Source organism: Emys orbicularis, chromosome 24 (assembly GCF_028017835.1).
Source record: "Emys orbicularis isolate rEmyOrb1 chromosome 24, rEmyOrb1.hap1, whole genome shotgun sequence".
In the NCBI taxonomy this organism is placed as follows: domain Eukaryota; kingdom Metazoa; phylum Chordata; order Testudines; family Emydidae; genus Emys; species Emys orbicularis.
This window is the reverse complement of record NC_088706.1, coordinates 13858683-13885554: the sequence shown is the minus strand read 5'-3', so window position 1 is coordinate 13885554 and position 26872 is coordinate 13858683. Positions and strand designations below refer to the sequence as shown.

The 26872-nt window shown below is 62.2% G+C and overlaps 1 protein-coding gene across 1 annotated transcript; it reads left to right on the top strand.

Annotated features, from left to right (window-relative positions):
* The first annotated feature begins 198 nt into the window (after positions 1 to 198).
* ANO8 (anoctamin 8) lies at positions 199 to 26867 on the top strand. The gene is made up of 18 exons (XM_065422380.1): positions 199 to 295; positions 14214 to 14324; positions 15234 to 15366; positions 15515 to 15653; positions 15987 to 16083; positions 16767 to 16883; positions 17513 to 17640; positions 18007 to 18168; positions 18851 to 19003; positions 19648 to 19774; positions 20379 to 20434; positions 20936 to 21010; positions 21392 to 21535; positions 22305 to 22994; positions 23284 to 23475; positions 25077 to 25208; positions 25677 to 25787; positions 26193 to 26867. Exons 1-18 carry the CDS (start codon positions 199 to 201, stop codon positions 26865 to 26867), a joined length of 3339 nt encoding a protein of 1112 aa, XP_065278452.1.
* The last annotated feature ends 5 nt before the right edge of the window (positions 26868 to 26872 follow it).

The window sequence follows — 26872 nt, the reverse complement described above, 5'->3', positions numbered from 1 at the left end:
GCGGAGGCCAACCAGACTATTCACCCAGCCGCCTGCCGCTCGCCTCGCCTCCTTTGTCCCCTCCCCCGGCTCGGGGCGCCGCGGCCGGGCGCGCGAGGACAAGCGGGGAGCCGGAGCGGAGCCCCCATGGCGCGGGCGGGGCCCCCCGCGCACCCCCCGCCGCAGCCCCGCTGAGCCCCCGGGCCGCGGCTCGCCAGGATGCCCGAGACGGGCGCGCCAGCCCCGGGCTCGCAGGAGGGCGAGCGGCAGAGGCGAGCCCCGGCGGACGCGGAGCCGGCCCCGGCCGGGGTCTTGGGTAGGCTAGTGCGTGCGGCCCCGGGGGGTCCTGGGGGGCCCCAGCGGGACCGGCCCCTGCAGCGCTGCGGTGAAATCCCGCTGGCCTGGGCTTGGACCGACACCCCGCCCCGTCCTCTCCCCCAGCAAGAGCAACCCCTGCCGGGGGCCCGGCTGCGCCTCCCCTGGGGGCTGGAGCAGCAGCTCCCCGAAAGCGCCTTTGCAGGTTCCCTGCCTGGCCCCCGCGCACACGCTGCCAGCAGCCCCGGGGGGAGACAGCCAAGGCAAGCGGGGCTGGGGGGGTCGGTCCTGCCTCTGCTTTGGGCCATTCCCCATTGACCGTGTGCAGGATTTTGGGGGGGGGGGGGGAAGCGCTCCCTGCAGATGCCACCCGGCTGCTGTCAGTGAAGCCAGCAGGACTTTGGGGAGCAGAGTTGGGGGAGAGCTAGGCTGGGGAGGGGGGGGCAGGAATTCTTCAAGGCAGCAGGATGGGGGGGGGGGGCGTGTTGGTCCTAAAATGCCCTGGTCCATGTGGTCTCCCCCTGACTTGCTCAGCGCCTTGGCCCGTGTTGCGGTCAGGGCCCCGTCGGGGTTGTGGTTCTGCTCGGATCAAGAGGGCTCAATGTGGGGAGAAGTGTGGGGGGCAGCCGCAGGGATCTGTGATAAGGGAAAAACCCTGCAACTGAAATTCCCAGACAGATGCGGGCGCATGAAGAGTGACCTAATTTATGTCCTCCTAGGAACCGGGCATCTGTGGCAGCGTAATTGGCGATTAGAACCTAGTAAACAGCAGCGCTGTGTGTCAAAGAGCTGCCTTGGGCTTCCCTGGGAGGCCGGGGCTGGTGATGTATTGGTACCAAAGCGCTCTGCGGCTTCCGTGACCTTAGTCTGGCGAGCCCAAGGTTAGCTGCACGGGAGCCTGGTGACAGGGTGGTATGAATGGGAGAGGGAGATGCAGCTAAACCAAAGAACTGGCGTTAAAGCCCCGAGCCAGCCCCCGGCATGAATGGGAGGTTTCAAGCCCAAAAGAGTCCATTGATTCCAAGGGAGTCACGCCAGCGCTGAGCGTGACCGGTTATTTCTAGAAGGCCAGGTTTTGCTCCCATTTACACAAGGAGTGTAATCTGGAGTCACTTCACTGGCACCAGGGGAGTGACTCCCGAATTGCGGTGGTGGAACTGACACTAGAATTTGGTCTTGTCTCGTGGGCGCTGCAGGGAGCTGTCAGCGGTGCTGTTGTGTCTGTTCTCACAGGGGGACTGAACCAGGACTCCTGGGTTCTATGCCCCCGCTCAGGGAAGGGAATGTTGTCGAGGGGTTAGAGCAGGGAGCAGTGAGTGTTGAGACGCCTGGATTCTGTTCTAGTCTCTGGGATGGAGCATGGTTAGAGCTGGGGGCTGGCAGTCAGGACTCCTGGGTTCTTTTCCTGCCTCAGCCACTTGCTTGTTCCGTGACCTTGGACAAAATCACGTCACCCCCCCTGTGCCATGGGTAGAGTGGGGATAATATTTACCTACCTGCCAGGGGTGGGGGGGCAGTCGTCAGGTTTGCTACATTCAGGTTCGTAAAGCGCTTTGAGATCCATTATTATTCCCTGTTCGGTCCCCTGCACCAAGGATCTCTCCAAGGCCTGGAACAGGAGTGGGCCAAACCTCGCTGCCTGGCACATGATCCTGCCACGGGAGAAACAATGACATTACCCAGAAAGACACGCTATTCACGAGGCTTTTGTGATGGAGCAGTGGGGCTTCCTGGGAGCTAGGGACTGGCGCACAGGCTCCTGCGTAGAGCCAGGGGAGCTCACCCTGATCGCAGAGGGGACCGAGCCAGGCATGATGCAGCTGCAGACTCAGCACTGAGGGCAGCTGGGCTCTGGCAGGACTTTCCTGCACTAAGTTTCCGTCTCCCGCAGTGGCAGCTGGAAATGAACCTGGGAGGGGGTCGGCTTTGGATGTCCCATTGTACCAGGGAGGGAGCGGGGCCCAACCCCCAGAAGCAGACATGGTGCTGGCCTGGGGGGAAATGTAAGGCCCCGGACCCCTCCCCAGCTGGGTGGTTGCAGGGGGCTCTGCCTTGCAGGGGTGGTGGGGGAGGTTTTGTTCATTCACTGCCAGAGAGTGGAGCTCTGCCCAGCCTGCGCGGCCAAAGCAGAAAGTCCGAATCACAGACAGCAGCAGCGCTAGTCCTGGGGACTCTCACCTCCCCATCACATACATGCTCCCATTCCACACCGGCCTGGGAGGCGTGTTCACATCCAGGCACGTACGTTCACATGCACACTTAGCGTGTGTCTCTGTATGCACGTGTACTGGCTTACACTAGTGTGTGCGCTGGCGGGTGCAGGGGGTCTGAGTGCTGGCGGGTGCCTATCTGTGAACGCATGGGTCAGCATGCCTGTACATGTGAGTGTGCATGCGTGTGAGTGGCGTGTGCATCTGGATGAGTAGCACACACCCCTGCCTTCCCAGAGCAGTGCCGCCTGCCTGCCCGCTTGGAGCCCTTTGTTTCGCAGCCTATAATCACAACTCTCGGAGCGAAGCTTTAATAATTCATGATCGGCAGGAGGATGAGCTCATCCCGCCTGGTGCGAGGAATCTGCTCCTTGGAATCGCAGCTTGGGCTCAGGGGGCTTCGTTTTGTGGGGCGGAGACCCCTGGGCCTGGCTGAGCCGCCTCCCCGCTCCTGCAGTGCAGAGATCCTTTGGAACCCGGCCATCCTGGACCCGCGCTGGCCTTAGGCATAAGCAGCGAGTGCTCGTGGCTTGGATCTCTGCATCCCTACAGACTCTGCCATGCGGGCTTGGGCCAAACCTCCTCCAGCAGTGAGACTGAAAGGGCAAGCAGCTCTAGCCCCATCTGCCCCTTGGGCAGGGGAACCCCAGCTTCCGGCCCCAGGTCTGGCAGGAGATCGGGGTTCTATTGGGCTTTGAGTGTGCTCACAGCACAGGGGCTTGGAGTCAGGACTCCTGGGTTCTCTAGTGATTTCAGCAGCGGTGGGGAGTGAGACTCTGGACTTCTGGGTGCAGTTTCCAACTCTGCCACTTGCTCGGTCTGCGATTCTGGGGGAGGCCCTGTCCTGCTCCTGCCTCAGATTTCCCATCCGTAAAACAGGGATGAGACTCTCCTACCATTCAAAGCTACTCACGTGGAAAGTGCTGTGTACAGTCCAGGCAAAGCATCATCAGCCAGACAACGGGCAGCATCCATCCCTAGCAATGCCCCAGCTGCTGCTGTTTGCCTGTGAAGGCAGAGCCCTTGGGCATGACTTTATTCTCGCTCAGGTTTGCCGTGGGCAGGAGTTTATTTCTCCGTTTCCTAGATGTGGTGAACAGGATCTTGTTAACAATCAAGATCTGGAAGAAGCTCAAGAAAACAAATGTACTTGGGATCCGGGCAAAGCTGAGAAGCGAGTTTCCTCCCTGCAGAGATGGGAAAGGGCTGCGTTTGGAAGAGAAGCCAAGACACCAGAAATGAGGCAGTTAGAAACAGAGAGAATCCGGCAGGGAGACGAAGCAGGGTGGGGACACGGAGCCGGAGATGTGGGGCTGTTTCTTTAACCATCAGGAGTTCTTTCATCTAACCTGCTCTCTCCTCTGGGGCGGCACTGCTGGGACTTGGCTCTGGGCTGGTAGATCAGTAAATGGCTAGTGTGGAAATGCTGGGAAAGCCCCCTAGGGTTGGAGCCTCTTTGCCAAGCAAACCTCTTCCATGTGGCTGGGAACATGGTGGAGGAGGATTCCCAGCTGCTGAAGCCACCGCTCTGGGTGTAGCTTATTCATGAATTCCATCCCGTGCCTGGACTCAGCTCGCTTTAAAGCCGTGCCCATGTGAACACCCCACTGTGCTGGCAGTGCCTTAGCGGCTCCTTGCTTTGTCAGGGGGAGAGGGAGGTTCTTGGGATGGTCTGCCCTAGGGCAGGGGTTCAAAGCTCCCGCTGGGCTGGGTCAGCGCTGGAGTAGGACACTCCTGGGGCTGCTGCTGGTACCACCCCACTCGATGGCAGTAGGAGGGGGCCAATTCCAACATAGGCTGATTCCATCCTTCCACCCAAATCCCCAGGGTGGTGTTGACTGCATGCAGGAGCTGCCTTCACTTCCTGTCCTAAATTACTGGGTAGTGACTCTTTATAAGGCTCTGTGGATCCTTCAGGCTAAGTAGCGTGATGAATGTGCAGCGAGTTGAACGGGAGGTGTGTGCACACCGCTGCCCTCTATTGGGTGGAACTAAATTGCTCATCTGTAGGTCATAGGCCCTATACAGCTAATTGCGAGTGGTGAGTTTCCTTTAGCTCAAGGGATAGGAGCTTGGGCTTTCAGAGCACAAAGATCAGAGTTCATGTTCAATCGGTTATCATCACTGAGTTCCAGCAGGGAGCCCTTTGCTTCCGAACACCCTTGGGTGGTTATTCCAGAACCTGGACTCTTAGGGCTGCTTGGTCCCTGCTTCTCTTCGGGCATCCGACCCGGTGGTCCCCGAGCTCTCTGTGTCTGCGGCCCAGCGTCACCATCACCACAGGCTGTGATCACTCCGATCCCAGGGGCACGAGCTGCTCCGCAGCTGGGCTGCTGCCGCCAACATAAGCAGCTTTTCTGGTGGCTGGAAAGGAAAGGGTCCTGCTCTCCCAGGCAGGGTGTGCTGCCCCCACCTCCTCTGGGAGCCCAGCGGGGTCCTCAGCCCCGTGCAGAGGGAGTCGGGCTGGGAGCTGTTTCCCAGGGCTGGGGGCAGTCAGATTCCAGCAACGGGGCGCGAAGCGGAAAGTCGGGTGGATTAGCAGGAGACCGACTGGGGGCTGGGCTCAGAGGCCAGGCCAGGCTCTGCAAGAGCCACATGTGCTGCGGGGAGGAACAAAGCAGAACGGCGTTTGTTGGGCAGGGTCCAGGGCAGGGACAGTCACTCTCTTTATTGCACTGGAGCTTGGCGCTGGCGGATCGGCCCCTTGGAGACGAGAGGCCTCTGTTCCCGTGTCAGGTGTGGTACAGCCAAGCTTCCCGTACAGCGCCCCACCAACGGGCCCCCAAGGATCCCCCGCAGGGGGAACAGCTTCAGTCACCGTGGCCTGTTCAGTCCCAGCATCTCCCATCAGCACGAAGGCAGCTGTCACCATGACTCCTACAAGGACGATGACCCAGTGCAGGGCCTGGGAGCCAAAGACGGGATCCAGCCCTCAGACCCAGCTCTGTCACGTGCAGCCCGAGCCACGGCCGCTAACTCCCGCCTTCAGGGGGGCTCTGCAGTCACATGGCTTCCCCCTCCCACCGGAGAGAGGGCTGCGGTGCCCATGCCGAGAGCGCTGGAGGAAGAGTCAGCGCGCAGGCTGCCCGGTTGGAGAGAGCTGCGGGATCTGCAGCTGCTGCTTCTGGTCAGGGGAGCTGGGGATGGGGCAAGAGAAACCCACAGACACGGGGAAAGTGACGAGCAGCCTCGTTACTGCGCATCGATCAGGTGCCTTAACGAACCAGACGGCTGCAATGATGTGGACGCCAGACAGGCCGACATGTGAGTCACTGACATACAAGGGAGCCCACGGTTTCATTATAACCCTGCTACCAGGTCTGTGCACCAACGGGGTCCCTGGCAGCTCACCAGGCAGAATTCCAGCACCGGGCTCCACTGCCAGCCAACCCCGAGCGCTGCTGGATGCAGGATTCTTCCTCGCTTCCTGCTCAGCTGCCGCGTCCCACCCCAGAGGTGACTGCATTTCGGCCCTGCAGATCACTTTGTCGCATGCAGGATCCCTCAGCACCAAAGACTGAGGATTTTATTCTGCTTAGCGTGGCCGTGGCTAACTGCAGCGCAAGGGCTCTCAACCCTCATGCTCCAGGGCATAAGCGGATTGCTGGCTGTGGCCAGGAAGAAATGTCTTCTGCAATATCAGGCAACTGGGTGCATGGCGTGCACCCGCCAGTATTGACCAGCGTCAGAGCCAGAATGCTGGGCTTGATGCACCATGTGCTGTTCTGATGTGGCAGTTTCTTATGTTCCTCTGCTGGTTTGTAAACAAGGTATTTGCATGAACAAGGCAAGATGGGGGGTGGGGTGCAGCCATCTACAATCGGGTGCTGGTGCTGCACCCCATTCTCTGCAGTCTCTCCTGGATGTCGGTACCAAGGAATCCTCTGGGTTGTTTTTTTACTATCACGCAGTTCCTCCAGACATCACTCCCGAGTCAGGTCTGATCAGAGGAGCTGTGAGGCAGAGCCGCCGACACGAGCCCTCGTCCCCCGTTCAGATGGCCTCTCGGCTCGAGAGCCAAAGACTCCACTTCAAACAATGCTCTTTGTGAAGTTCCCTGTGGTGGGGCCGGATCCTTAGCTGGTGTGAGGTAGCCTGTGGGAGTAACTCCGTTGGAGCCGCTTTGCTGCGCCTGCTGACAGCCATGGAGGAGCTGGCCTGCAATTTGTTACAACAAGAAAAACTGATCAAGGAATTAAGAAGAATCCTTGTACTTTTCATCTCAAAGCGCTTTACAAAGGAGTATCATTTATCCCCATTTTGCAGATGGGGAAACCAAGGCACAGGAAGGGGACGTGATTTCCCATTGTCACCCATCAATTCCCAGGCCTGCCACTGGCTTGAGCCCATGCCCTTAGGCCAGTCCAGTGTTCTGTCCACTAGGCAACACTGTCTCCATTGCCATTCCTGCTCCTGCCCTCTCTAGAACAGGAGGCTCTTGTGTCCAACATCTCTCTGTCCTTTCAAACTACCCTGATTTCCATGACCAGCTCAATGAAGCACTCGGAGTCTGTCATGCGACATGGAATCACAGGTGTTACACAGCTGTTGTTTGCATCTTTAGTTTACAAGATGCATGTTTAGCGTACAAACAGGCTTCCACCCAGCTTGAGTTCCGGCTTTGTCTCTCTTGTTTACCAGAGGCCGCACCCTTGTCTGGAACTATATATTAACATGCAGTATATTACTCAGCTAATCTTATTCATCTACTGTATCGTTACAAGGTGCAAAAATTTACAGACAATCATGGTGGAGTCTCCTGTCTGTAAAATGCACCCATTTGTCCAGTTATCAAACCTGTTGCAGGCTTTACCTTCATTCACTGTCCCAAACTGTTGGGTAGCATTGCTCCGCAGCTGTTAAAGAGCTGCCACACGTTCCACCCCAGAGGTGGCTGCATTTTAGCGACAGCAGGAAATGATCCCTGCCTCTAGTTTGCCAGGCACTGAGAGGGTGAGGGTCAGTACAAGGTTACACACCACGCCAGTCCCACTTAAACTCTGGGCTTAAATGGGACGTAAGTGGCCCATACACAGACTTTGTCAACTTCATCCAGAGCTTAAGTGGCATCTAGCGCTTGTGCCGCCAGCCCCTTCGCACGGGGTGAACGTCTCCCTTAGGGATGAAATGATCCAGTGGGAAGTCAGATCTTATTCACCATGCATCTCCAGCGTTTCTAGGAAAAGTGAAAAGCAAGATGCTGCTGGTATTGGAGATCCTAGACAGGAACCAAGCTGCAGGGACAGCGGGCGCATGGCACTGGCATGCTTCAGGGCTGTTCTTGCTGCGTGCCTCATACCGAGGGCCGTCGCTGATTAAAGGGAGAGCAAAGAGCCAAGATTTTTCATAAACCGCCGCCTCGGGTTTGGTGGGGTTGTTTGGTTTGTTTCACTTCAAAGCTGGCGCTTTAAGGACTTGAAATGAAATGGGGGGTGAGGGGGAAAAGGTCATTGGAACAGACTCGCAGACACCTGCCATAGAGCCTGAGATTAACCCCTGGCTCCCTGGGCTGGACGGTGTCCGGCTGGCTCCCTGGGACTCTCAGAGGGATTGCCACTGGCACGTGCAGAGTTAAAGCAAGAGCGACAGCGGAGGGATGGGAGAGGTGCAGAAGGGTAGGTGGGTGCGAGGTGGGGTGGCAGGAGCAGGCGATGGACCTGGGGGGAGCCTTGCCCCTTCTGTCTGTGCAGGGGGTAGCGCTAAGGGCTGGGGTAAACTACAGCCCTGGAGAACTCCCCATCTTAAGGAGGCCAGGAGCAGGAAACCTCCCAGCCACCCTCCCTACAGCTTCCTGCCCCCCCTCCCTGCTGCAGCTGTGCCCAGGAACCCTGGCATCCACAATGCCGGGCTTGTGCTCTCCATCCCGGAGCTCGGCAGCAGGCGCTCAGAGCCCTGCTTTGTTCCGTGCCCACAGTGGCCAGCCAGCAGTGCCTGGGTGGGAGAAGGGCAGTCTCATGGCCAGGGCAGGCAGGGGGTTTGGGACGGTGTCTATGCCCAGGTGTGGTGCCTGGCCTGGAATGCACCCCGCGAGCCGGGGAAGCTGCCTCAAGAGCTGCGGCATTGGCCCAGAGTAGGGTTTGCAGTCACGGAGCATGCCAGCCTGCCCCGGACAGGCTCCCAGCTCCATCGCACAAGCCAGCCACCAGCCCTGCATCCAGGCTCCTGCCCCTCACAGGTCACAGGAACAGCCCCAAGAGCATCAAGTCCAGCCCGCCGGGGAGGGCAGGGCACTAGCCCACCCCATCCCGGCTCCGGCCAGATCAAGCCATGGGGCTGCCTAGCATCGGGTGACGTAGCTCTGGCCATGCCAGGAGGTCGGAGCTAGGGCCCTGGAGATGGGACAGACCTCAGGATTGTTCCGTCCTGTGTATGCCTCAGGGCCTCGATGCCTCTAGCAGCTAGCTCATGTGGGGTCCCCACCCGCCCCTCGGGGAGATGACTGTGCAGGCTGACAGGCCGCTCGCTCCTAGGACATGGTGCCTGACCATCTGCCTCTCTTTCCCCCCACAGCCCCTCTCCCCCAATGGGGATCAGTCCCCAGACACACGCCGGGAGCCCGTGGGAACCTCAGTGCCTAGGCCCAGGGGTAAAGGGCAGCCAAACTGTTTGTACTGCTGGAGCGGAGGGGGCTGTGCAGAGCGCCATGGTGCCCGAGGGGTTAAACGAGGTCTTCGCCCATGCCCAGCCAGAACAGGGCATCCTTTCAGCAGCACTCACCAGACTGGAGAAGCCTCAGGCCTGTTCTCGCCCCCTCTCCCACCCACACGCGGGGTCGCAGCCCAGGGAACGGGGCAGTGGATGGAGAGCGAGGCGCTCAGCCCCTGAGAGGACAGTGGGAAGCTGTGCCTGGGGAGGAGGGAGGTAAAGGGTTAATGCTCCGGGGGCTGGTGCACCAGCCCCAGCTGAGTCACATGAAATGAGTTTGGTGGATCTCAGCCAAGGTGGAGCACGGTTTGGCACAGTCGGTGGTGTTTGCTCAGGAGGGGCCGAGGTCTGGGGTAGCAGGGGAGCTCCGGGTCAGGACTGAGGGGCATTGCAGAGCTGGGGGTGGGGAGGGGCCGAGGTCTGGGGTAGCAGGGGGGCTGCGGGTCAGCACAGAGGGGCATCGGCAGAGCTGGGGGTGGGGAGGGGCCGAGGTCTGGGGTAGCAGGGGGGCTGCGGGTCAGCACAGAGGGGCATCGGCAGAGCTGGGGGTGGGGAGGGGCCGAGGTCTGGGGTAGCAGGGGAGCTCTGGGTCAGGACTGAGTGGCATCGGCAGAGCTGGGGGAGGGACTCGCCCCCCATTGTACCTGCTCTGCTTGGGTCCAGCTGGTTTCTCTAAAACCTTCACTCTCCCAAGCGCAGCGTCTCAGGGAGAGATCTGCTCCCAGGCCAGGGGCCTGTTGGATCAGGTCCAGTGAGGGTCCCTGGGGGTGGGGGGCTGGGTCAGCTTGTGGGACAGTCAGTGCCTCCCGGGGAAGGTCACCCTGGCCACACAGCAATGAGGCAAGTGCCAAGGAATAGTGGGGTTCGGTGTCTGTGGATGGGCAGGGAACCGAGGAGGCAGCCGGGCCCGGATTCCCCTTGCCGCAGGGCGGAGCCCAGCCAGGGCCCAGCCAGCCGCGGGTGGTCACCAGCCAAAGGCAGGAGAGACATGTCCAGGAGCCCCTGGGGCGGGGATCAGTCCATCTGTCTGCTAGGCCCCCCCACCCCAGATTAGGGGTGTAGCTCATTAGTGGGGTTCAGGCCTCAGCCTAGACGGCCCCAGGCTCCTGGCTCAGGACAGGTTCTGGGAGCTGCCCGGCCCTGCTGCCCCATTAGCATTGGGGGTGGGAAGGGCGGGTGCTTCCTGTGTGCACCTGGGCTTGAGCCAGCCTCTCTGGCGATGCTCCCCACTGGGCCAGCAGGCACAGCCGGTTCCCCAGGGTGGGGCAGGCCCAGGGTCATTCCCCTCTCCCTGCCTGGTGCAGTGTAGGGCACGTTTGCCCAGACAGCACCTGCCTCCCCGGGAGCCCTGCTGCCACCCAGAGCACCCTGGGGTGTGGAGCTGGGTGAGTCTGAGCCCAGATGCCCATCTCATCCCCTGGCACCAGCCAGCCCCTTCCCTGGCAGCCTCAGAGAGATGAATGGGCCACAGCGACTGGCCTCCCCCAGGGCTGGACTGGGCCATGGAGCTGGGAGCGTTAGCAGCCGAAGGTGCCAGGGGGAGGGGCAGGGCTTCATGTCATCATTGCGGAGGGAGGGGTCACAGTTATAACCTCCCCTGGATTCCCCGCTGCTCCCCCCCCCCGTCTGTTCTGTGCTCCATGGCTTTAGGGGCGGGAGAGGGATTGAAGCATCGGGGCAGTTTGGGCCACCGCTCCCAGCAAGGGGCAGCTTCCCCTGCCCCAAAGAGCTCCTGGTCCACGGGCCTGATCCTGCAAGGTGCTGGGGGCCCTGGTCTCCCCCTGGCACTGATGGGAGATGAGGGAACACAGTCTGGTGCAGGATCGGGCCTTGGTGCGTGTCTGTAGTGCCCACTCCCCAGGGGCAGGGGCAGGGGTGGTGAGCTCCCCCTGGGGCCCCTCCGGGAATCTCCGCTTTCTGGGTGCCATTGCTGTGGTTTCGTGGCATTTAATTGCAGCGAGGACGGGCGTGATGGGGGGGGGGGGGAGCCATCTGAAGGTGAAAGGGGCATGCGGCGTGCCCAAAGTTGGGGAGGGGGCTTGTGGATGCACAAGTGGAGAAGGGCGCGCAAGCCAGGGGCACCTTTGAGCGCAGAAAAGCCCAGCACAGGGCTCTGTATGCCAGGGCCGCTTCTCCCAGCCAGGCAGGGAGCCAAGGACATCCTGCCTGCCCAAAGAGGGGGGCCCAGACCCCTACTCCAGGGGGAGCTGGTGGAGCAGGAGCCAGAGGCCTCAGAAGGCAACGGGGGAGAATTAAGGGAGGGATTTTTGGCTTGTGCTGTCCAGCCGTCGTCCCCTTGCCAGTGCGGCTTAGAGTGGCACCCGAAGAAGCAGATTTGCCCTGAAGTTGGGGTTTCCTGGCTAAGCAAATGGGGAGATGAACAGGATGAAAAGGAAGAGCCGGAGGGAAGCGACCGGCTGGAAGGAAACAGGGACCGGCCCCCTGCTCCCATGGGGGCTGCGGCGTGGGGCCTGCGCAGGTTTCCATGGAGACAGGTTGCTTTTTCTCCTGTCAGTTCCCCTATCTTCCCGGCTTCCCGAGCGAGTGTTTCCAGGCAGGGGCTGCGGCAGGCCCCCCGCTGCGGCTGAGGAGGGGGCGGCTCTGCCGTGGGCCCAGGCGCTGGGGAGGGACGTAGGTAAGAAGCTGATGGGAGAAGCGAGGGGGTGGGGGGTGGGAGAGGACACACAGGTGGGCTGGGGGAGGGGGGTGTAGCATGGAGCTTCATGGCTCCAGCAGGCTGGGATGATGGAGTGAGGGGGCAGGCTGGGAGATGGGGCTGTTTGACTGGGGGTGGGGCAGGATTTGGTGTCTGCCACGTGCCCAGAGGGTGCCCAGCCCCAGGTCTGTTCCGCCTCTGGGCTGACCCTGGCTCGGGGGCACTCGCCGTCCCTCGATGAACATGGAGCGTTTGCCAGTCCAGCTCCTCTCTGGGCAGCCACCAGGGGAGGAACCGAGCCCGGGCTGAGGCGAGCGTAGGACAGGCTGGCCAATGGCTGAGAGAGGGGGAAATCGTTCTCTGGCTGTGTGCCAGGCTGACTGACCCGGGGTGTCTCCGTCCAGCTGGCACGTAGGGGGACAGCTGCAGACGAGTGGAGAGGGGGCCATGGACTCAGAGCCCTGCACGGTCCCTTCCAGCCACCCCCTGTGCTAGGCCCAGACCCAGAGCCCTTGCAGCTCTCCGGGCAGTCGGGGTCTGCAGGCAGCCCCCTTGCTGCGCTGCGTTGTCAGAGCTTTTCACCCCCGAAGCTGCGGGTTCCACCGCATGCATGCTGATCTGGGGAGAGGATCTGGCCAGTCTCTGCTGGTGCCGGATCACCTGGCCAAGCTGCCAGCCCAGCGACCGGCCTGCCGGGAATGGGGATCATGCTGCAGCCTGCGCCAGCCCCGTTTCACAAAGCAGGGTTCCCACCTGCCACCTCCGTCAGGAACAGCCGGGGAAACCCAGGAGAGTCTGGCCCGAGTTGCCTGCAGGCCGGCAGCTGCACAGGCGGATGGGAAGGGAAGAACCTGCCTTCCTGGGAGAGAGCCCCGTATCCCGCTGCAGAGATGGGATTTCAGCGGAGACCTTCGGGGGGTGCCCGCTCAATGGAAGGGGAATAAGTGGGAGCTGCCCCCTCCAGGGCTGGCTTTGATCCCCAGATAATCCCCTCCACCGAGCGCCAGCAGCTCTGGCTCATCTGTTCTGATGGAAGCGCCCCCGGCATGAGGCTTTGAAGAGACAGAACAGGTGGCCGTGAACAGGGAAAGATGCAAGAGGAAACCCCTGGAGCCTGCTGACTCGGCCGCCTGGCGACTCTAGACAAGAGGCCACATGTCCCGTCTGGAGGAGACTGAGGAACCCGGCTGAGCTAGGGGAACGGGCAGCCTGCGGACGGCAGAGGAGTCCGGCCCTGGGCGAGCACAGGGCATTGCCCGTTGGCAGGAATCCTCTGAGCCACGCTGACGCCTTGCTGGGTCCTGCACTGGCTGCAGCTGCTCAGCAAAGAGACCTGGGTCTCGCTGGGGTCGGCTTCATGGAGACCCCAGCTCAATGCACGAGGAACGGGACAGAGGAGAATGTGATCCTGCCATTATACAACCTCCACCCCCATCATTGGGGTCCCCAGACCCGGACTGCTGGTCCCATCATCTCCGAAAGGGCAGAACGGAAGTGTGTGTGTGGAGGGGGACGGCGGGGGCAGAGACAGGAGACGAGAACGTCTATTAGGTATTTGTATTGTGGTAGGGCCTAGGAACCCAAGTCACGGAGCCGGTGCTAGGCACTGTACAACCCAGAACCAAGAGACAGCCCTGCCTCTGCCTGGAGCGACTCCTACAATGAGGAGGCGGCTATGCAGGGACAGGATGAAGGCAAACCACAGGCGTCTGGCTTACTTCTCCCCATCAGGGCACAGCCATGCCTCAGTTTCCCTTCTCTGGCCTCCAGTTGCCCTCTGAAGACAGTCCCACTCTTGGGCCCAGACTGATCCGGGGGCTGGTGATCCATGTGCGAGAGTCCGCGTGTGTCTTTGTGTGAGGATGGCTCTGGTTGGGTTTGGGGTGACCTGGTGCACACGTGTGTGTGGGGGGGTGTATCTTGGGCACGTGTTGTGTAAGGTGTCGAGGGGGTAAGTGTGTGTTTTGTGTGTATCATGCATGTCATGCCTGTGTCATGATTTGTGTGCATGCTGTGTTGTATCTTGGGGTGTTGTGCTGTGGATTATGTGCCAGCCCTCAGCCCTGGCCAGCTGCCGGCAGCTCGTCCCCATCCCTGGCATGGCCCCATCTGGCCAAGACTCTGGCTCAGTCTAAGCGATGCTGGTCACATGCCCTGAGGGTAAGGCCCAGCTCCAGACCCGGCTCAGTGTAGAGCCGCCCAGCCCCCTCTTTGCTTTGACAAGCCAGGGCTCCCGGCCTCTGGCCTCCCAGTCACAGCTCGGTCTGCCCCCACCCCGTCGCCCCCTCCTCCTGGGACCGCCTCATCCTTCCCCCATCCCCTGGAGGGATCAATGTCCCCTGCATCTATTTCCAGCCCAGCTCCTTCGCTGCCACACCCTGACCCCCTTGTTCTGGCTCCCTTGGCAGACAAGCTTTTCGGGAAGCGGCTGCTCCAGGCCGGGCGCTACATCATGTCCCACAAATCCTGGATGAAGACGGTGCCCACCGAGAACTGCGACGTGCTGATGACCTTCGCCGGTAAGGGGCCGCTCAGCAACACGCGCCGGGAGCGCTCTGCCCGCCACTGGAAGGCAGCCACCTCTGGGGTGGGACGTGGCAGCTGTTCGGCACAATGCAACGGTGTCACGACAGGAAGAGGCAAAGGCGGTTGCATCCAGGGGACGCTGCACGAGGGAGGCAGCATGGGATGATCTCCGCTGGGATAGGGCAGGATGCCTGGGCTAACACCCTAGCACTTGTGGAGAACGCCGGGGGGGCCGGGATCCCAAACACTCAGGCTTTCAGCTCATCGGACAGAGATTGCTCCCTGCAGCACAGCGCCCCCTACTGCCGCGCTGAGGCATTGGGGTCAGCACTGACTCCTACTGCGCCCCTCACTCCGCTTCCTGCAGCGCAGCGCCCCCTAGCGAGGGCCTTGGGGTCACACTGACTGTGAAGGGGGAGCGCCCCTCCTGCTCCCTGCAGCACTGGGGTCTAGCAGAGGGTGCTACCTCACTTCCTGCAGCAGCCAGAGATTTTCCTGGTAGCCTACCCTTCCAAGCCTTGGCCCATAATAGCCTTTGGCCCAATGCTGGTGTCCAGAAGTAGAATAGCTTGGGGGGGGGGGGGCGGCACAGGGGCTGCAAGTCAGGACTGAGGGGCGTTGGCAGAGCTGGGGCGGGGCAGGAACAGCAGAGTTGGGGGTCAGGATCGAGGAGCGGGGGCAGGGGCAGGAACAGCAGAGTTGGGGTCAGCAGAGCTGGGCCAGGGAAGACAGCAGGCCCCTGACTGCTCCCCCCCAGGCTCTCACTTGGAATCAGCGTCTGCACTCCCACAAGCCTTGCATGAAATCCCCAGAGCCCACAAAGCAGGACGTTGCGGGCGGGGGGTGCCCGCTCCCTGCCCGAGCTGCTGCCCACCTGCGTCTCCCCGCTCCTCTTCCCTCAGACACGATGGACGACCACACACTGCTCTGGCTCCTGAACCACATCCGGCTGGGCATCCCCGAGCTCATCATCCAGATCCGGCACCACCGGCACACCAAGGCGTACGCCTTCTTCGTCACTGCCACCTACGAGAGGTAGGTCGCGCCTGTGTTGGGGTCTCTCTTTGGGTCGCTCCCACCCTGTTGTCTTTGGGGAGGGCTGGAGGAGGAGAGGCGTGTGGGTTCGTCCTGCGCCACAGTCACCCAAGCCTCACGGCTCCCCCCCCATCTCTCTCCGGGGCAGCTTGCTGCGTGGGGCGGACGAGATCGGGCTGCGGAAGCCGGTGAAGGCCGAGTTCGGGGGGGGCACACGCAGCTTCTCCTGCGAGGAGGATTATATCTACGAGAACATCGAGAACGAACTCTTCTTCTTTACCTCCCAGGTGGGCACTGCTGGGCCAGCCCCGGGTCTCTGGGATTGGGGGAGGCACCCTGGCACTGCAGTGGGGTCAGGCCTCCCCCCTGGCAGCTCTTCTCGCCTGCAGGGCCGGCACGGGCGCCGTGGGGTAGAAGCGGGATTGAGAATCCATTGGGGAGGGTGGCTTTGGAGCTAATGTCCTGGGCCTCTGGCGGGAGTACTGGTTCCTCCTACACAGCCTTCCCTGTGCGCATCGGGCTGTTGGAAGAGATGTGGGGGGCTGGTGGTAAAGCAGGGGTCCCTTCGTGCTGCGCACCGTCCCTGGGGCTCAGTCCTGCCTCTCCCTGTCCGGCCGCAGGAACGGCAGAACATCATCAGGTACTGGCTGGAGAACCTGCGAGCCAAGCATGGGGAATCACTGCACAACATCCAGTTCCTGGAGGGACAGCCTGTCAGTGAGTGCGGCGCCCGGCCCGCGGGAGGGAGCCGATCGGAGCCCACTGCCCCCTCGCGGCCCTACCCATCTCCGTCGCGAGCCGGGCCCAGGGAGATGAATAGCCAGCTGCTCTGGCGCCAGCTGATAATAACTGGACCGTCTCATCTGGCCCATTTCCAAACAGGCTGGGGTGGTGGCGTGTGTGCATGCGTGTGCGCGTGTATGAACATGTGTGTGTGCATGATTGTGTACATGTGTGTGTGTGTCACATAGGCCATGGCCTGGCCACTTTGGGCTGGGCCAAACCTGAGTGGTGCTGTGGCCCCGGGCGCCAGGTCACGATGCCACTCACTCAGATTTTGAGCGGGTGGGTGTAATGCCACCGGGGTCAGGCTGCTGGGGGGGGGGGGGCGCCTGAGAGAGTCAGAGGAGGTTCAGATGGGGGGCAGCCCATGTGTGCGTGTGTGCATGCGTGTGGCAGCGGGAGCCTCAGAGCCATGGGGAGGTGGGAGCTGCTTATCCTGCGGGGACTGTCAGTGACTTTTGCAAGCCCTAAATCATCCCCTGGCACTTGTCCCCAACTCGCAGCCCTGGCTGGAGCCCGGGGGAGGAAAAGACCCCGGCATCTTCTTGGGCAGGGCTGCACGGGTCGGGGAGGGGCTGGCTGAGCGCCTAGCCCCTCACTGCTGTCTCCTCACGCAGTCCCCGAGTTGGTGGCCCGCGGCGTCATCCAGCAGGTGTTCCCCGTCCACGAGCAGAGAATCCTCAACCGGCTCATGAAGTCCTGGGTGCAGGCAATCTGCGAGGCCCAGCCCTTGGGTACGTACCCGCCGCCCGCTGGAGAGCTCGGTTACCCCCCATGGGAGGGGCTGGTGCTGCAGCATCGCCATGGCGATGCCACCACTGCCAGGACTCTCCGGGGTCCTGATTCCAGGGGGTCAGAGGAGGGTCTGAAAAGGGGGATTTCCCCCCGGAGTTGCTAATACACGTGTCCAGTCCATACACGTGTTCCTCGCTGGACGTGCTTGAGCCGGACGTGCCCCAGCTGCGCACGTGTTCCTTGCTGGACATGTCCCTTGCCGGACGTGCCCCAGTCCATACACGTGTCCCTCGTCAAACATGCCCCAGTCCATACACGTGTCCCTCGACGGATGTGCCCCAGCCGTGCACGTGTCCCTCGCTGGTGTGCCCCAGCCGCGCACGTGTCCCTCGCTGGACGTGTCCCTCGCCGGACATGCCCCATCCACGCACATGTCCCCAGACAGACATGAGCACCCAGAAACCCAGACACTAAACGCAGCCACCCAGGAAGGTCAGTGCCCACTTTCCAGTGCCTGGATTCAGAGCCCGGCTCAAGGCACCGGAGCATCTCCTGCCCCCTCTCCGTCCGCCCCTGTGGCCGTCCATGGCCCCGACCTGGCTGCTGACTCCTGCTCTCCCCTCGGCAGACGAGATCTGCGATTACTTTGGGGTGAAGATCGCCATGTACTTCGCCTGGCTCGGCTTCTACACCTCGGCCATGGTGTATCCCGCCGTCTTTGGCTCCATCCTCTACACCTTCACCGAGAACGACCAGGTGAGGGTGCTGCGCCCGGGGAAGGGCTGGGGGAGCCCCGGGAGATGGCGGGGGGTCAGACAGTCAGGCTGGGAGCACTGCAGTGGGGCAGGGAACTGCGGTACTCGCTAGCACCCCCTTGGGCTGACGCTCAGTGCTGTGTCCATCTCCCCCTAGCCTACAAGGTGGGTCATTTCATTACGGGAGTCAGGACTCCTGGGGTCTATTCTCAGCATTGGGATACTGGAGGGCAGTGGAGTCTAGTGGTTAGAGCAGTGGGGACTGGGTGTCAGGACTCCTGGGTTCGATTCCTGGCTCTGCTGTTCATTGCTTGTTATTTGTAACCCGTCCCCACCCGCCCTTTGCCCCCATGTCTGTCCCTCCCAGACCAGCCGAGATATCTGCTGCGTGGTCTTTGCCATCTTCAACGTCATCTGGGCCACGCTCTTCCTGGAGGAGTGGAAGCAGCGGGGGGCTGAGTTTGCCTACAAGTGGGGGACCCTGGACACGCCTGCCGAGTCCATTGAGGAGCCCCGGCCACAGTTCAGGGTGAGTGATGGGGGTGGGCAGCCCAGGGTGACCTGAAAGCCCCTTTGCCTGAGGTGAAGTCACTCCTGATGGTACCAGGCTAGTCCAGGAGCGGGGCAGCCGTCCACAGAGCCGAGTTCAGGCCCTCCGCACCAGCAGGGATCCCAGGCTCCTGCAGCGAGGGCTTCCCATCAGCCAGTGCCCAGAGCTGCCGCCACATCCTCAGCTCCCCGGAAGCCCCCCGAGCGGGACCACTTCACACCAGCTGAGGAACTGAGAGCTGGGCTCTGATGCTGACAGGAGCCAGCGAGGGGCAGGGCCCCCGTCCAGCTGGGCGGGAGGGCTCCAGGGCGTGGTGAGAGGAGACAGGAAGCTGTTAGCACGCCAGCATGTGTGTTCGTGTGCGTGTATGCACACGCGTGTGCATGTGGCTGGGAGAGTTTTCCTGGGCCCGTGAGCGTGTCCGTGGACGTGTGTCCGCAGGAAGGTTTGTGCACGTGCGTGTGTAAGTTAAATCCTGGGAGGGAGACTCTGGGGCGCTCTGCGGCTGAGCTTCCCCTTCCTCCCCGGCACAGGGGTCTACTGGGAATTGTGAGGCAGATCCCCAGCTTGGTTGCTCCAAAATCCTGGCGGGATCTCCCCAGGTGTGTGTGGGGGGGTGTCTGGCCCATGGAGGGTCACAGGCTGCCATCTCCCCCTCCAGGGCATCAAGAGGATCAGCCCGGTGACCAACGTGGAGGAATTCTACTACCCGCCATGGAAACGCCTGCTCTTCCAGTGCCTGGTCAGCCTGCCCGTCTGCCTCATCTGCCTCTCCTTTGTCTTCCTCGTCATGCTGGGGTGCTTCGAGCTGCAGGTGGGTGACGCTCTCCCCGGCCCAGCCCTGCTGGCCGCTACCAGGTGCCTCTCCTCCCGCCAGGAGCGGGCGCTAAATCCTCCACATTCCTGGGAGCAGCGCAGGGGCACCACGAACCCCTGACTCCCGTCACAATTCGGCCCGGCCTGCATGCTGGCGCAGGCGCGTGCAGGGTCTGCTCACCCCGGGGAAGTGGGGGCTGATGTTTGCTGAATGGGGCAGGGCATGGTGAGAGGAGACAGGAAGCTGTTAGCACGCCGGCATGTGTCTTCGCGTGCGTGTATACACACGCCTGTGCATGTGGCTGGGAGAGTTTTCCTGAGCCCGTGACGTGCATGACGTGTGTCCGCAGGAAAGTTTGTGCACGTGCGTGTGTAAGTTAAATCCCACCGTGCCTGGGAGGGAGACTCTGTAGTGCTCTGTGGCTGAACTTCCCCTTTCTCCCCGGCCGGCCGGCGTTGTTCCACCCCCGCGTCCTGCTGGCTCCGTGTCCCCTTCCTAGAGCACGGGTTGGGCAGAGCCAGGTGCAGGTGCTATGCCAGCAGCTACTTACCACCCACCCTGGGGCTCCACCGGTGTCTCCGCGTCCTGCAGACTCCCTGGCCCCTGGGCTGACGTCATCCCTGCCCCTCGTGTCCCCGCAGGAGTTTGTGCTGAGCATCAAGGAGCTCCCCCGGCTCATCCGCTTCCTGCCCAAGATCGCCTTGGCCCTCATCGTCACAGCCTGCGATGACGTCTACAGAAAGATCGCGTACTGGCTGAACGACATGGGTGCGTCATCGGGCGCTGGGGGGGCCTGGGATCAGTCTGCAGCCACCACGGCAACAGGGTTGGGACGTCAGCACACTCCCAGCCCGCTCGGTCCCCCACGATCCGGCCGGCCTCTGCTGAGCTGGGGCAGGCCAGCCAGCAGCCCCCAGGAAGGCCGTGACCCCATCCAAGCTCTGCTGACTCCAGTTTGGGAGAAGCATTGGGGTTCTGGGGACTTCTCCAAACCTGCGTCCTCTGGGGTCAAATCCCCGGGCCCAGCGGCTCCTAGCGGGAGGTCCCATCCTGCTGCAGGAGCCGGGAGCCCGGCTGGGGCCATGCTGGTCATTTGCTGTCGTAACACATCCACACTTGTAATCCGCTGCATGTCCAGGGCTTGGAGACGCTCCAGCTCGTCCCAGGGGCTAATCCGGCCTCGGGGATCCCAGTATCCCGGGGCAGGTGCATCCCTGAGGTCAGTGCTTGGGCCCAACGGAGCGCGGCTGGAGCCGGGCACTGAGAGTGCTGGTTACTCCTCCTTGGGGCCCTGACTCACCCTCCCCACCCCCACTCTCCGTTCACCCCCCCACCCTACCCCCTGGCCTGAGTCTCTCTGTTCCTGTTCCAGAAAACTACCGGCTGCAGAGTGCCTACGAGAAACACCTCATCATTAAAATCGTCCTGGTAAGCTACAGCGGGGTTGCTGCCGAGGAGGGGAGGGTGCCCTTGCTGGGAGCAGCCGCAGCGGTGCAGGGTGGCTACCGCAAGGAGCCGATCAGCCACCGGGAGAATCCTTCCACCCAGGGGACCCCAGCTCCGTGCAGCGACCACGTCGCCCCCTGCTGGTTGGCAGCAGTGACCGTACCAGCCTGTGGCTTTCTGAGAGCGAGGGGAGCCTCCCTTTAGCTCTGGCTGCACACACCCAGTTTGTCAACCCTGGCCGCTGACCCCCAGGACCCCCCGCGCCAGAATCCCAGCAAGCCACGGAGATCCCTGCTGGGCACCACCACCCCAGAGGGTTAAGAACAAGCGGGGATTCTAGGGCCTGCTTGGGACCTCAAGCTGCCCCCAGGCCTGATGGGCACAAGTCAGACGGGGGGGGGGAGCTGGAGGCCCCGGAGCCCAATCCTGAGGCGGGGGTTGACTCGCTGTTTCACACTGACCCTCCCTCTTTCTCCCCGGCAGTTTCAGTTTGTAAATTCATACCTAAGTCTTTTCTACATCGGTTTCTACCTCAAAGACATGGAGCGGCTGAAGGAGGTAAGGGGTGTCTCCACCCCAGGAGCCTGTGCTGGGCCGGGGAGGGGACGGCGGGGTCCCTGTGGAGGTAAATCCAGCTGGGCTCTGGACCAAGGCCTCCACTGCAGCTCTGTGGCCCCCTCTGCTGGCACCCAGGGCTTGCGCACCCACAGCCCCCTGTCGCCTTCAGACAGAGCTGTGGATGCTGCTCAGACCCACGGCGTCTCAAGTCGGGCCCCCAGAATCACTGGCCCCTTAGGAAGAGAGGCCGAAACTTTCCATTGGCTCCCGCTCCCATCCGCAGGCCGGGCCGCCCTAAGCCCTGCCTTGATTTGGGGTCTCAGTTGATTTCTCCTTTTCGTTGTCTCTCTCTCTCTCTGTGTTCGTCTGTCCCTTCCGCAGCTCCTGCTCATCTTCTCTCTCTCCCAAAGCCTCGTGCGTCAGCTCAGAGACGCTCTCCTTCCCTTCATCACCCTTCAGCTCCACCTCTTTCTCATCTCCTTTAAGGGCCTCCTGAGCTTTGGCTGGAGCCTGGCCGTATCCAAAGTAGGAGGGGTGGCGGGCGGGGGCAGGCTGTGCATGCCACCCACTGGCAGATTCATCCCACGCCATGGAAAGTTCGGCCGCGTGGGTCAGCCCAGCTGGCTGGACAGTCTGACCCTCCGCCCAGGGGAACAGCCGTGGGACCGTTCCGGTCTCACTGGGCACAGGGGAGCCTTTGAAAGCAAAGGAGCAATTACACGGGGCTGGGGGGTGAGATCCGGGCCTTTCCGCTCTAGGGGGCACCAGCCCTGGCCCCAGGGTGGGGGGACTGGCTGGCTCAAGGGGGCAGGAAATGGGACATGGGGCCTTTCACTCTTAGGGCAGTTGGTTGCAGGTGACAGGGAAGGAGGCTCCGTGTCTTTTGCCTCAAGGGTCCCCGTTCTAATTACACCCATTGGCAGCAGACTGAAATTTGCCGTCCTGTGCCGGCTGGTTGGGGGGTCTGGTGTGATGAGTTTGGCGCATTTCAGCGGCCAGCTGAAATTAAACCCTCCCCATCCCAGCAGCCTCTGCGGGGAGGCTGATCAACACCATACGATCAACTGCCACCCTGTGGGCCCCTTTCACCCAACTGTGGTGGGGTCGCTGAGCCCAGTGTGCACCCCCTGCTCGCCCCCCCCCCACTCCCTCCCTTGCCCTGGGGGCGGGGTAAGCCTCTGTAAAGTGGCTGCTTGAGCCCAGCCTTGGGGTGGTGCCGGCGGGATGGAGACAGGCAGGGGAGCGGGTTCCCCAGATGTGACCTGCCTTCCCGGCACGTCTGTCCCCTCCCCAGATGCTGGCCACGCTGCTCATCACCCGCCAGTTCCTGCAGAACATCAAGGAGGTCTCCCAGCCCCACCTCTACCGCAAGATCCAGCGGGGCGACCTGAGCCTGCAGAACATCCGCGACGTCTCCCACACCATCTTCCGCCTGCTCGCCCAGAGATACACGGCGCCAGAGCAGCCGGCCAGGCCGGGCCCCGAGCCCGAGGGGGCAGGCGAGGGGCCCCAGGGGGAGAAGTGCCTCAACGGGGGTTGTGGCGTCCCCGAGGAGGAGGAGGAGAAGCGGGAGTCGGACTCGGAGGACGAGAGCATCCTGGACTGCGGGCTCAAGCTGAAGAAGGTGAGCTTCATCGAGCGGGCCGAGCGCCGGGGCCGGGAGCTGGGTGCCATGGAGGACGCCAGCTTCCTGGAGGAGGGCAGCCCCACTATGGTGGAGAAGGGCATGGACCCCGCTTCCGTCTTTGAGCTAGCCGAGGACGAGGAGGAGAGTGAGGGGCCCTCTGGCAGCCCCCTCCCAGAAGCCAAGGAGCTGGCGGTGACCCTGCGGGCTCGGCGGGGCCGGGTGGCCGAAAGCCAGGAGGAAGAGGAGGAGGAGGAGGGCAGGAAGCGGAACCGGGCTTCCTGGATTGACCCACCGGAGGAGAACTACTCCCCCCACCTCACCCAGGCCGAGGTGGAGAGCTGCATGAAGAAGTACGAGGTGAGGGGCTGCGCTGGCCTCTCGCCCCGGGGGGCTCCGTTCGAATCAAACAACAGGCGAGAGGAGTCTCAGTAATTGCCCAGAGCCCAGAGTGCTCACGTCACAGAGCGCCCCTGGATCCACCCTGCTTGGTGCTCTCAGAGCCGGGGCGGGGCAGGATTGAGGGGCACCGGCAGAGCTCGGGGTTGGTGGGGGGGGGGCAGCCCAGGGCTGGAATTGCAGGGGGGGACTGTGGGTCGGGATCATGGGGCCTCAGGGACTCGCAGCAGCATGACTTGTCTCCCCCCAGGACACGTTCCAGGATTACCAAGAGATGTTCATCCAGTTTGGCTACGTGGTTCTCTTCTCCTCCGCCTTCCCCCTGGCCGCCCTGTGCGCCCTCATCAACAACATCATCGAGATCCGCAGCGACGCCTTCAAGTTGTGCACCGGCCTGCAGCGCCCCTTCGGCCAGCGGGTGGAGAGCATCGGGCAGTGGCAGGTAGGGGGTGGCTGGGCTGGTGGCCGGGTCCCCATCTCCGCAGGGCAGCAAGAGCCACCGGGAGGGTGGGCACTTGTGTGAGAGCCCACGCATGGCACTTTCAGTCCCAGGAGAGGCTGTAGAGGGTCTGGATCGTGGCCTGCTTTGTGCTGCCGGGGACTAGCCTGGCACAGGGGATCCCTGCAGGGCACAGAGCTGGCACGGCCAGGCACCCAGTCCTGAGGATCTGTTACCCTTGGAAAGCAGACGAGGAGCCAGGGTCTATTTGATGCGGCAGGAGCCGGGAGGCTCACCCCAGTGTCCTAGGCATCCTCCGCTTTCACCTCCCTAGTCTCCCAGGCTCTTTCAAACGGATACAGGACTGCGCTGTCCCCAGCGCTGTGCTGTGCTCCACTCCAGAGGTGGCTGCATGTCTCCGGCAGGAGAAACGACCATGTATTCTCTGTCAAGAGCTGTCTGGCGGGAAACACGAGTTACTGTTTGTTAAGGATTCGGCACAGGCCTTGCCATCCCAGAGCGTCCCTCGGGGAAAATCCTGGCCTTGCAGCCTCTCTGCTTTGCTCTCTTCCTCAGGCTCCCGGTGTCTGGGGTGGCGACGTGACTCTCCAGATGGGTTGCTCTATGCTCTCGCCCCAAGCCAGGACCAAAAGACTTTTCAGCCCTGCTGGGCTCAGCCTTCAGCCCCGTTCTTCGCCAGCAGGCCCCAGCGGCAACGGCCTGTCCAGCTGCTGGCTCCTGGGCTCCAATCATCCCCACCACCCAAGCCAGGTCTGCCCTCCTAGCCAGGGCCTCTGGCAGACGGGAATGATCAGACAGTGCCAGGCTCCCAGCCCCCGCCTCACCCCAAGTGCTGGGCTGTCTTCCTCTTAAAGCCTACGCCCCCATACAGGTGTAGTGGGGTGAGGCTCGTCGACCAGAGTTGGCTGGCCCCAGCCTGCTGGCCCTTAAGGGGGCAGGCTGCCCTGTTACGTCTGATTCTATCCAATGACAAGCAGATAGGGGGACGGCTCAGCCTATCCCATAGGGCTGGAGCAAAGAGGTGCTGAGTGGAATCAAAAAGGCCCCAATTGATGATGACTAAAAATGAGGAAGCACTTATTCAACCTGTGGAACTCGCTGCCACAGGATGTTACTGGGACAAATACCTCACCAGGACGAGAGAGTGCTGATTAAGGAGTTCATTGGCAGCGGCATGAGCTGCGAGCCCCCTGCTCCAGGGGACAAGCTGGGGAGCTCTCTATTGCCACGTTCGGTGCAGCTCAGGGATCTCGCGCCTTCCCCTTCAGCATCCGCAGGGACCGCACAAGACAATCTGCCACCCTCAGCAAAAGTTCAGTGTGTCTCCCGTGTTGTCCTAGGCCTAGGGCCGCAGATTTGGCTCGGCCATTCCGCCATCGTGACAGAGGGGCAGCCAGGCCAAATCTGAGTCAGTGGCGTTGTGACCTGGTACACAGGATCCCATGGCCACTCAGATTTGGCCCGGATGCCGCTCCAGGAGAGGGGCTTGGCGGGAGAGGCTGGGTTCCCAGCTCAGCGCAAGAGCCGGGCCACAGGTGGCAGGGGTGAGTGGCGCGTCTCATCCCAGGATGTTTGTCTTGCAGAAAGTGATGGAGGCCATGGGCGTCCTGGCCATCGTGGTGAACTGCTACCTGATCGGTCAGTGCGGGCAGCTGCAGCGGCTCTTCCCGTGGCTCAGTCCGGAGGGAGCCATCATCTCCGTGGTGGTGCTGGAGGTACGGAAGTGCTAGCAGGGCTGAGGTTTGTTATTGTAGGGTCTCTTGTGAGTGCTGGGGCTGTGCATGTGGTTTGTTATTGCATGGTCTCTGGTTAGAGCTGGAGCGGTGCATTTGCTTTGTTGTTGTAGGGTGTCTTGTTGGAGCTGGGACTGTGTATGCTGCTTTGTTATTGTAGGATCTGTCACTGGACCTGGAGCAGTGCATGTGCTTTGTTATCGTAGGGTCTCTCGTTGGAGCGGGGCTGCGGCTGTTTGCTTAGCACAGACCGGCACAGCATTTGCTTGGGGGGGAGGGGAGGCAGCTCAGTAGAACTGCTCCGGGTTGGAATCAGAGGGTGAGGAACCCAGGGGGCCGATCAGATTTCGGGCTTCTAGTCCCATGCCGTTTCTAAAGCAGCTGTGCAGTGCCCTCTGCTGGCACGGCCAAGACCCTCCCCACAGCTCTCTGCCTGTCTCCTCCCCACAGCACTTTGCCCTGCTCCTGAAGTACCTCATCCAGGTGGCCATCCCTGACATCCCGGCCTGGGTGGCGGAGGAGATGGCGAAGCTGGAGTATCAGCGCAGGGAGGCCTTCAAGGTGAGTCCGGCTCCCAGGGGTCGAGCGTCCGCAGCTCACCCACACCCCAGCTGCCCCGGCTGGACGCGCGGCGCAAGCGTGGGGGTGTCTCAGCCTAGATGTCATGTCCCCAACCCCTCTCCTGTCCCCTCGCTGGTCGTCTCATGGATCATGCACAGTCACTGGCCTGCCCTCTGGGTGCTGGCCCAGGGTGATGCACGTCAAGGAGCAGTGTGGGGGTTGCTCTCCTTGCCACGGCCCCTCTTCTGCAGAGTCACCCCTGCCATGCTCACGTGCCCGGGGCTGGAGGCACCGAAAGCCCAGGGGAGAGGCACTTGGAGCTGCGCCGTGACGAGCAGGAGGCTCCCCAAACCCCCTGACGTCCCAGGCCCCTGCCACTAACCAGCTGCTCCCCCCTTCCCCCAGAAACACGAGCGGCAGGCACAGCACCACTACCAGCAGCAGCAGCGGCGCAAGCGGGAGGAGGAGGAGCGGCAGCGGCAAGCCGAGTACCACGCCCGCAAGGAGCGCGAGACCAGCCGGGACGAGGGGAAGCCCGAGGCAGCCGGGCAGGACGCCGGCCACGAGAAGAGCCAGGCCAAAATTAAAGGGGCCGGCGGCTTGTCCCACAGCTCTGAGAAGCCCAAGAGGCCCAGCTCCCTGCTGGCCACCAACAATGTCATGAAACTGAAGCAGATCATCCCACTGCAGAGCAAGTTCCTGTCGGGGGGTGGCGCCGGGGCAGCCAGCACCACCACGGCCCAGTCCCCGACCGGCAGCGAAAACAAACTGCCCGGCTTCCTGAGCTTCAAGTTCCTGAAGTCGCCGGAGACTAAGAGGGACGGGGGCACCGAGAAGGTCCAGTCGCCCACCAAACCGTTCAACCCGGGCAAACTGTTCAACTTCGGCAAGTCCGAGGGGGCTGGGGGAGCCGGGGCCAGTGGCAACGGCGCCCCCCCGCCGCAGCGGCCCGGCCCATCCTTGGAGGGTGGCGAGAAGCAGCCGCCCAGCAAAGCCCACCTCAATGGGCTGGTGGATGAGGGTGGCGTGGAGGAGGGTGAGCTCAGAGCCGAGGAGGAGAGCACAGGCCATAAACTCTAACCGGG

What these genes read in the sequence shown, in the direction of transcription:
- ANO8 (XM_065422380.1), top strand. Translation starts at nt 199, where the DNA reads ATGCCCGAGACGGGCGCGCCAGCCCCGGGCTCGCAGGAGGGCGAGCGG. An exon ending in TGGGGTGCTTCGAGCTGCAG is followed by an intron (nt 19,004 to 19,647) that starts GTGGGTGACGCT and finishes GTGTCCCCGCAG; the next exon opens with GAGTTTGTGCTGAGCATCAA. An exon ending in GTACTGGCTGAACGACATGG is followed by an intron (nt 19,775 to 20,378) that starts GTGCGTCATCGG and finishes TTCCTGTTCCAG; the next exon opens with AAAACTACCGGCTGCAGAGT.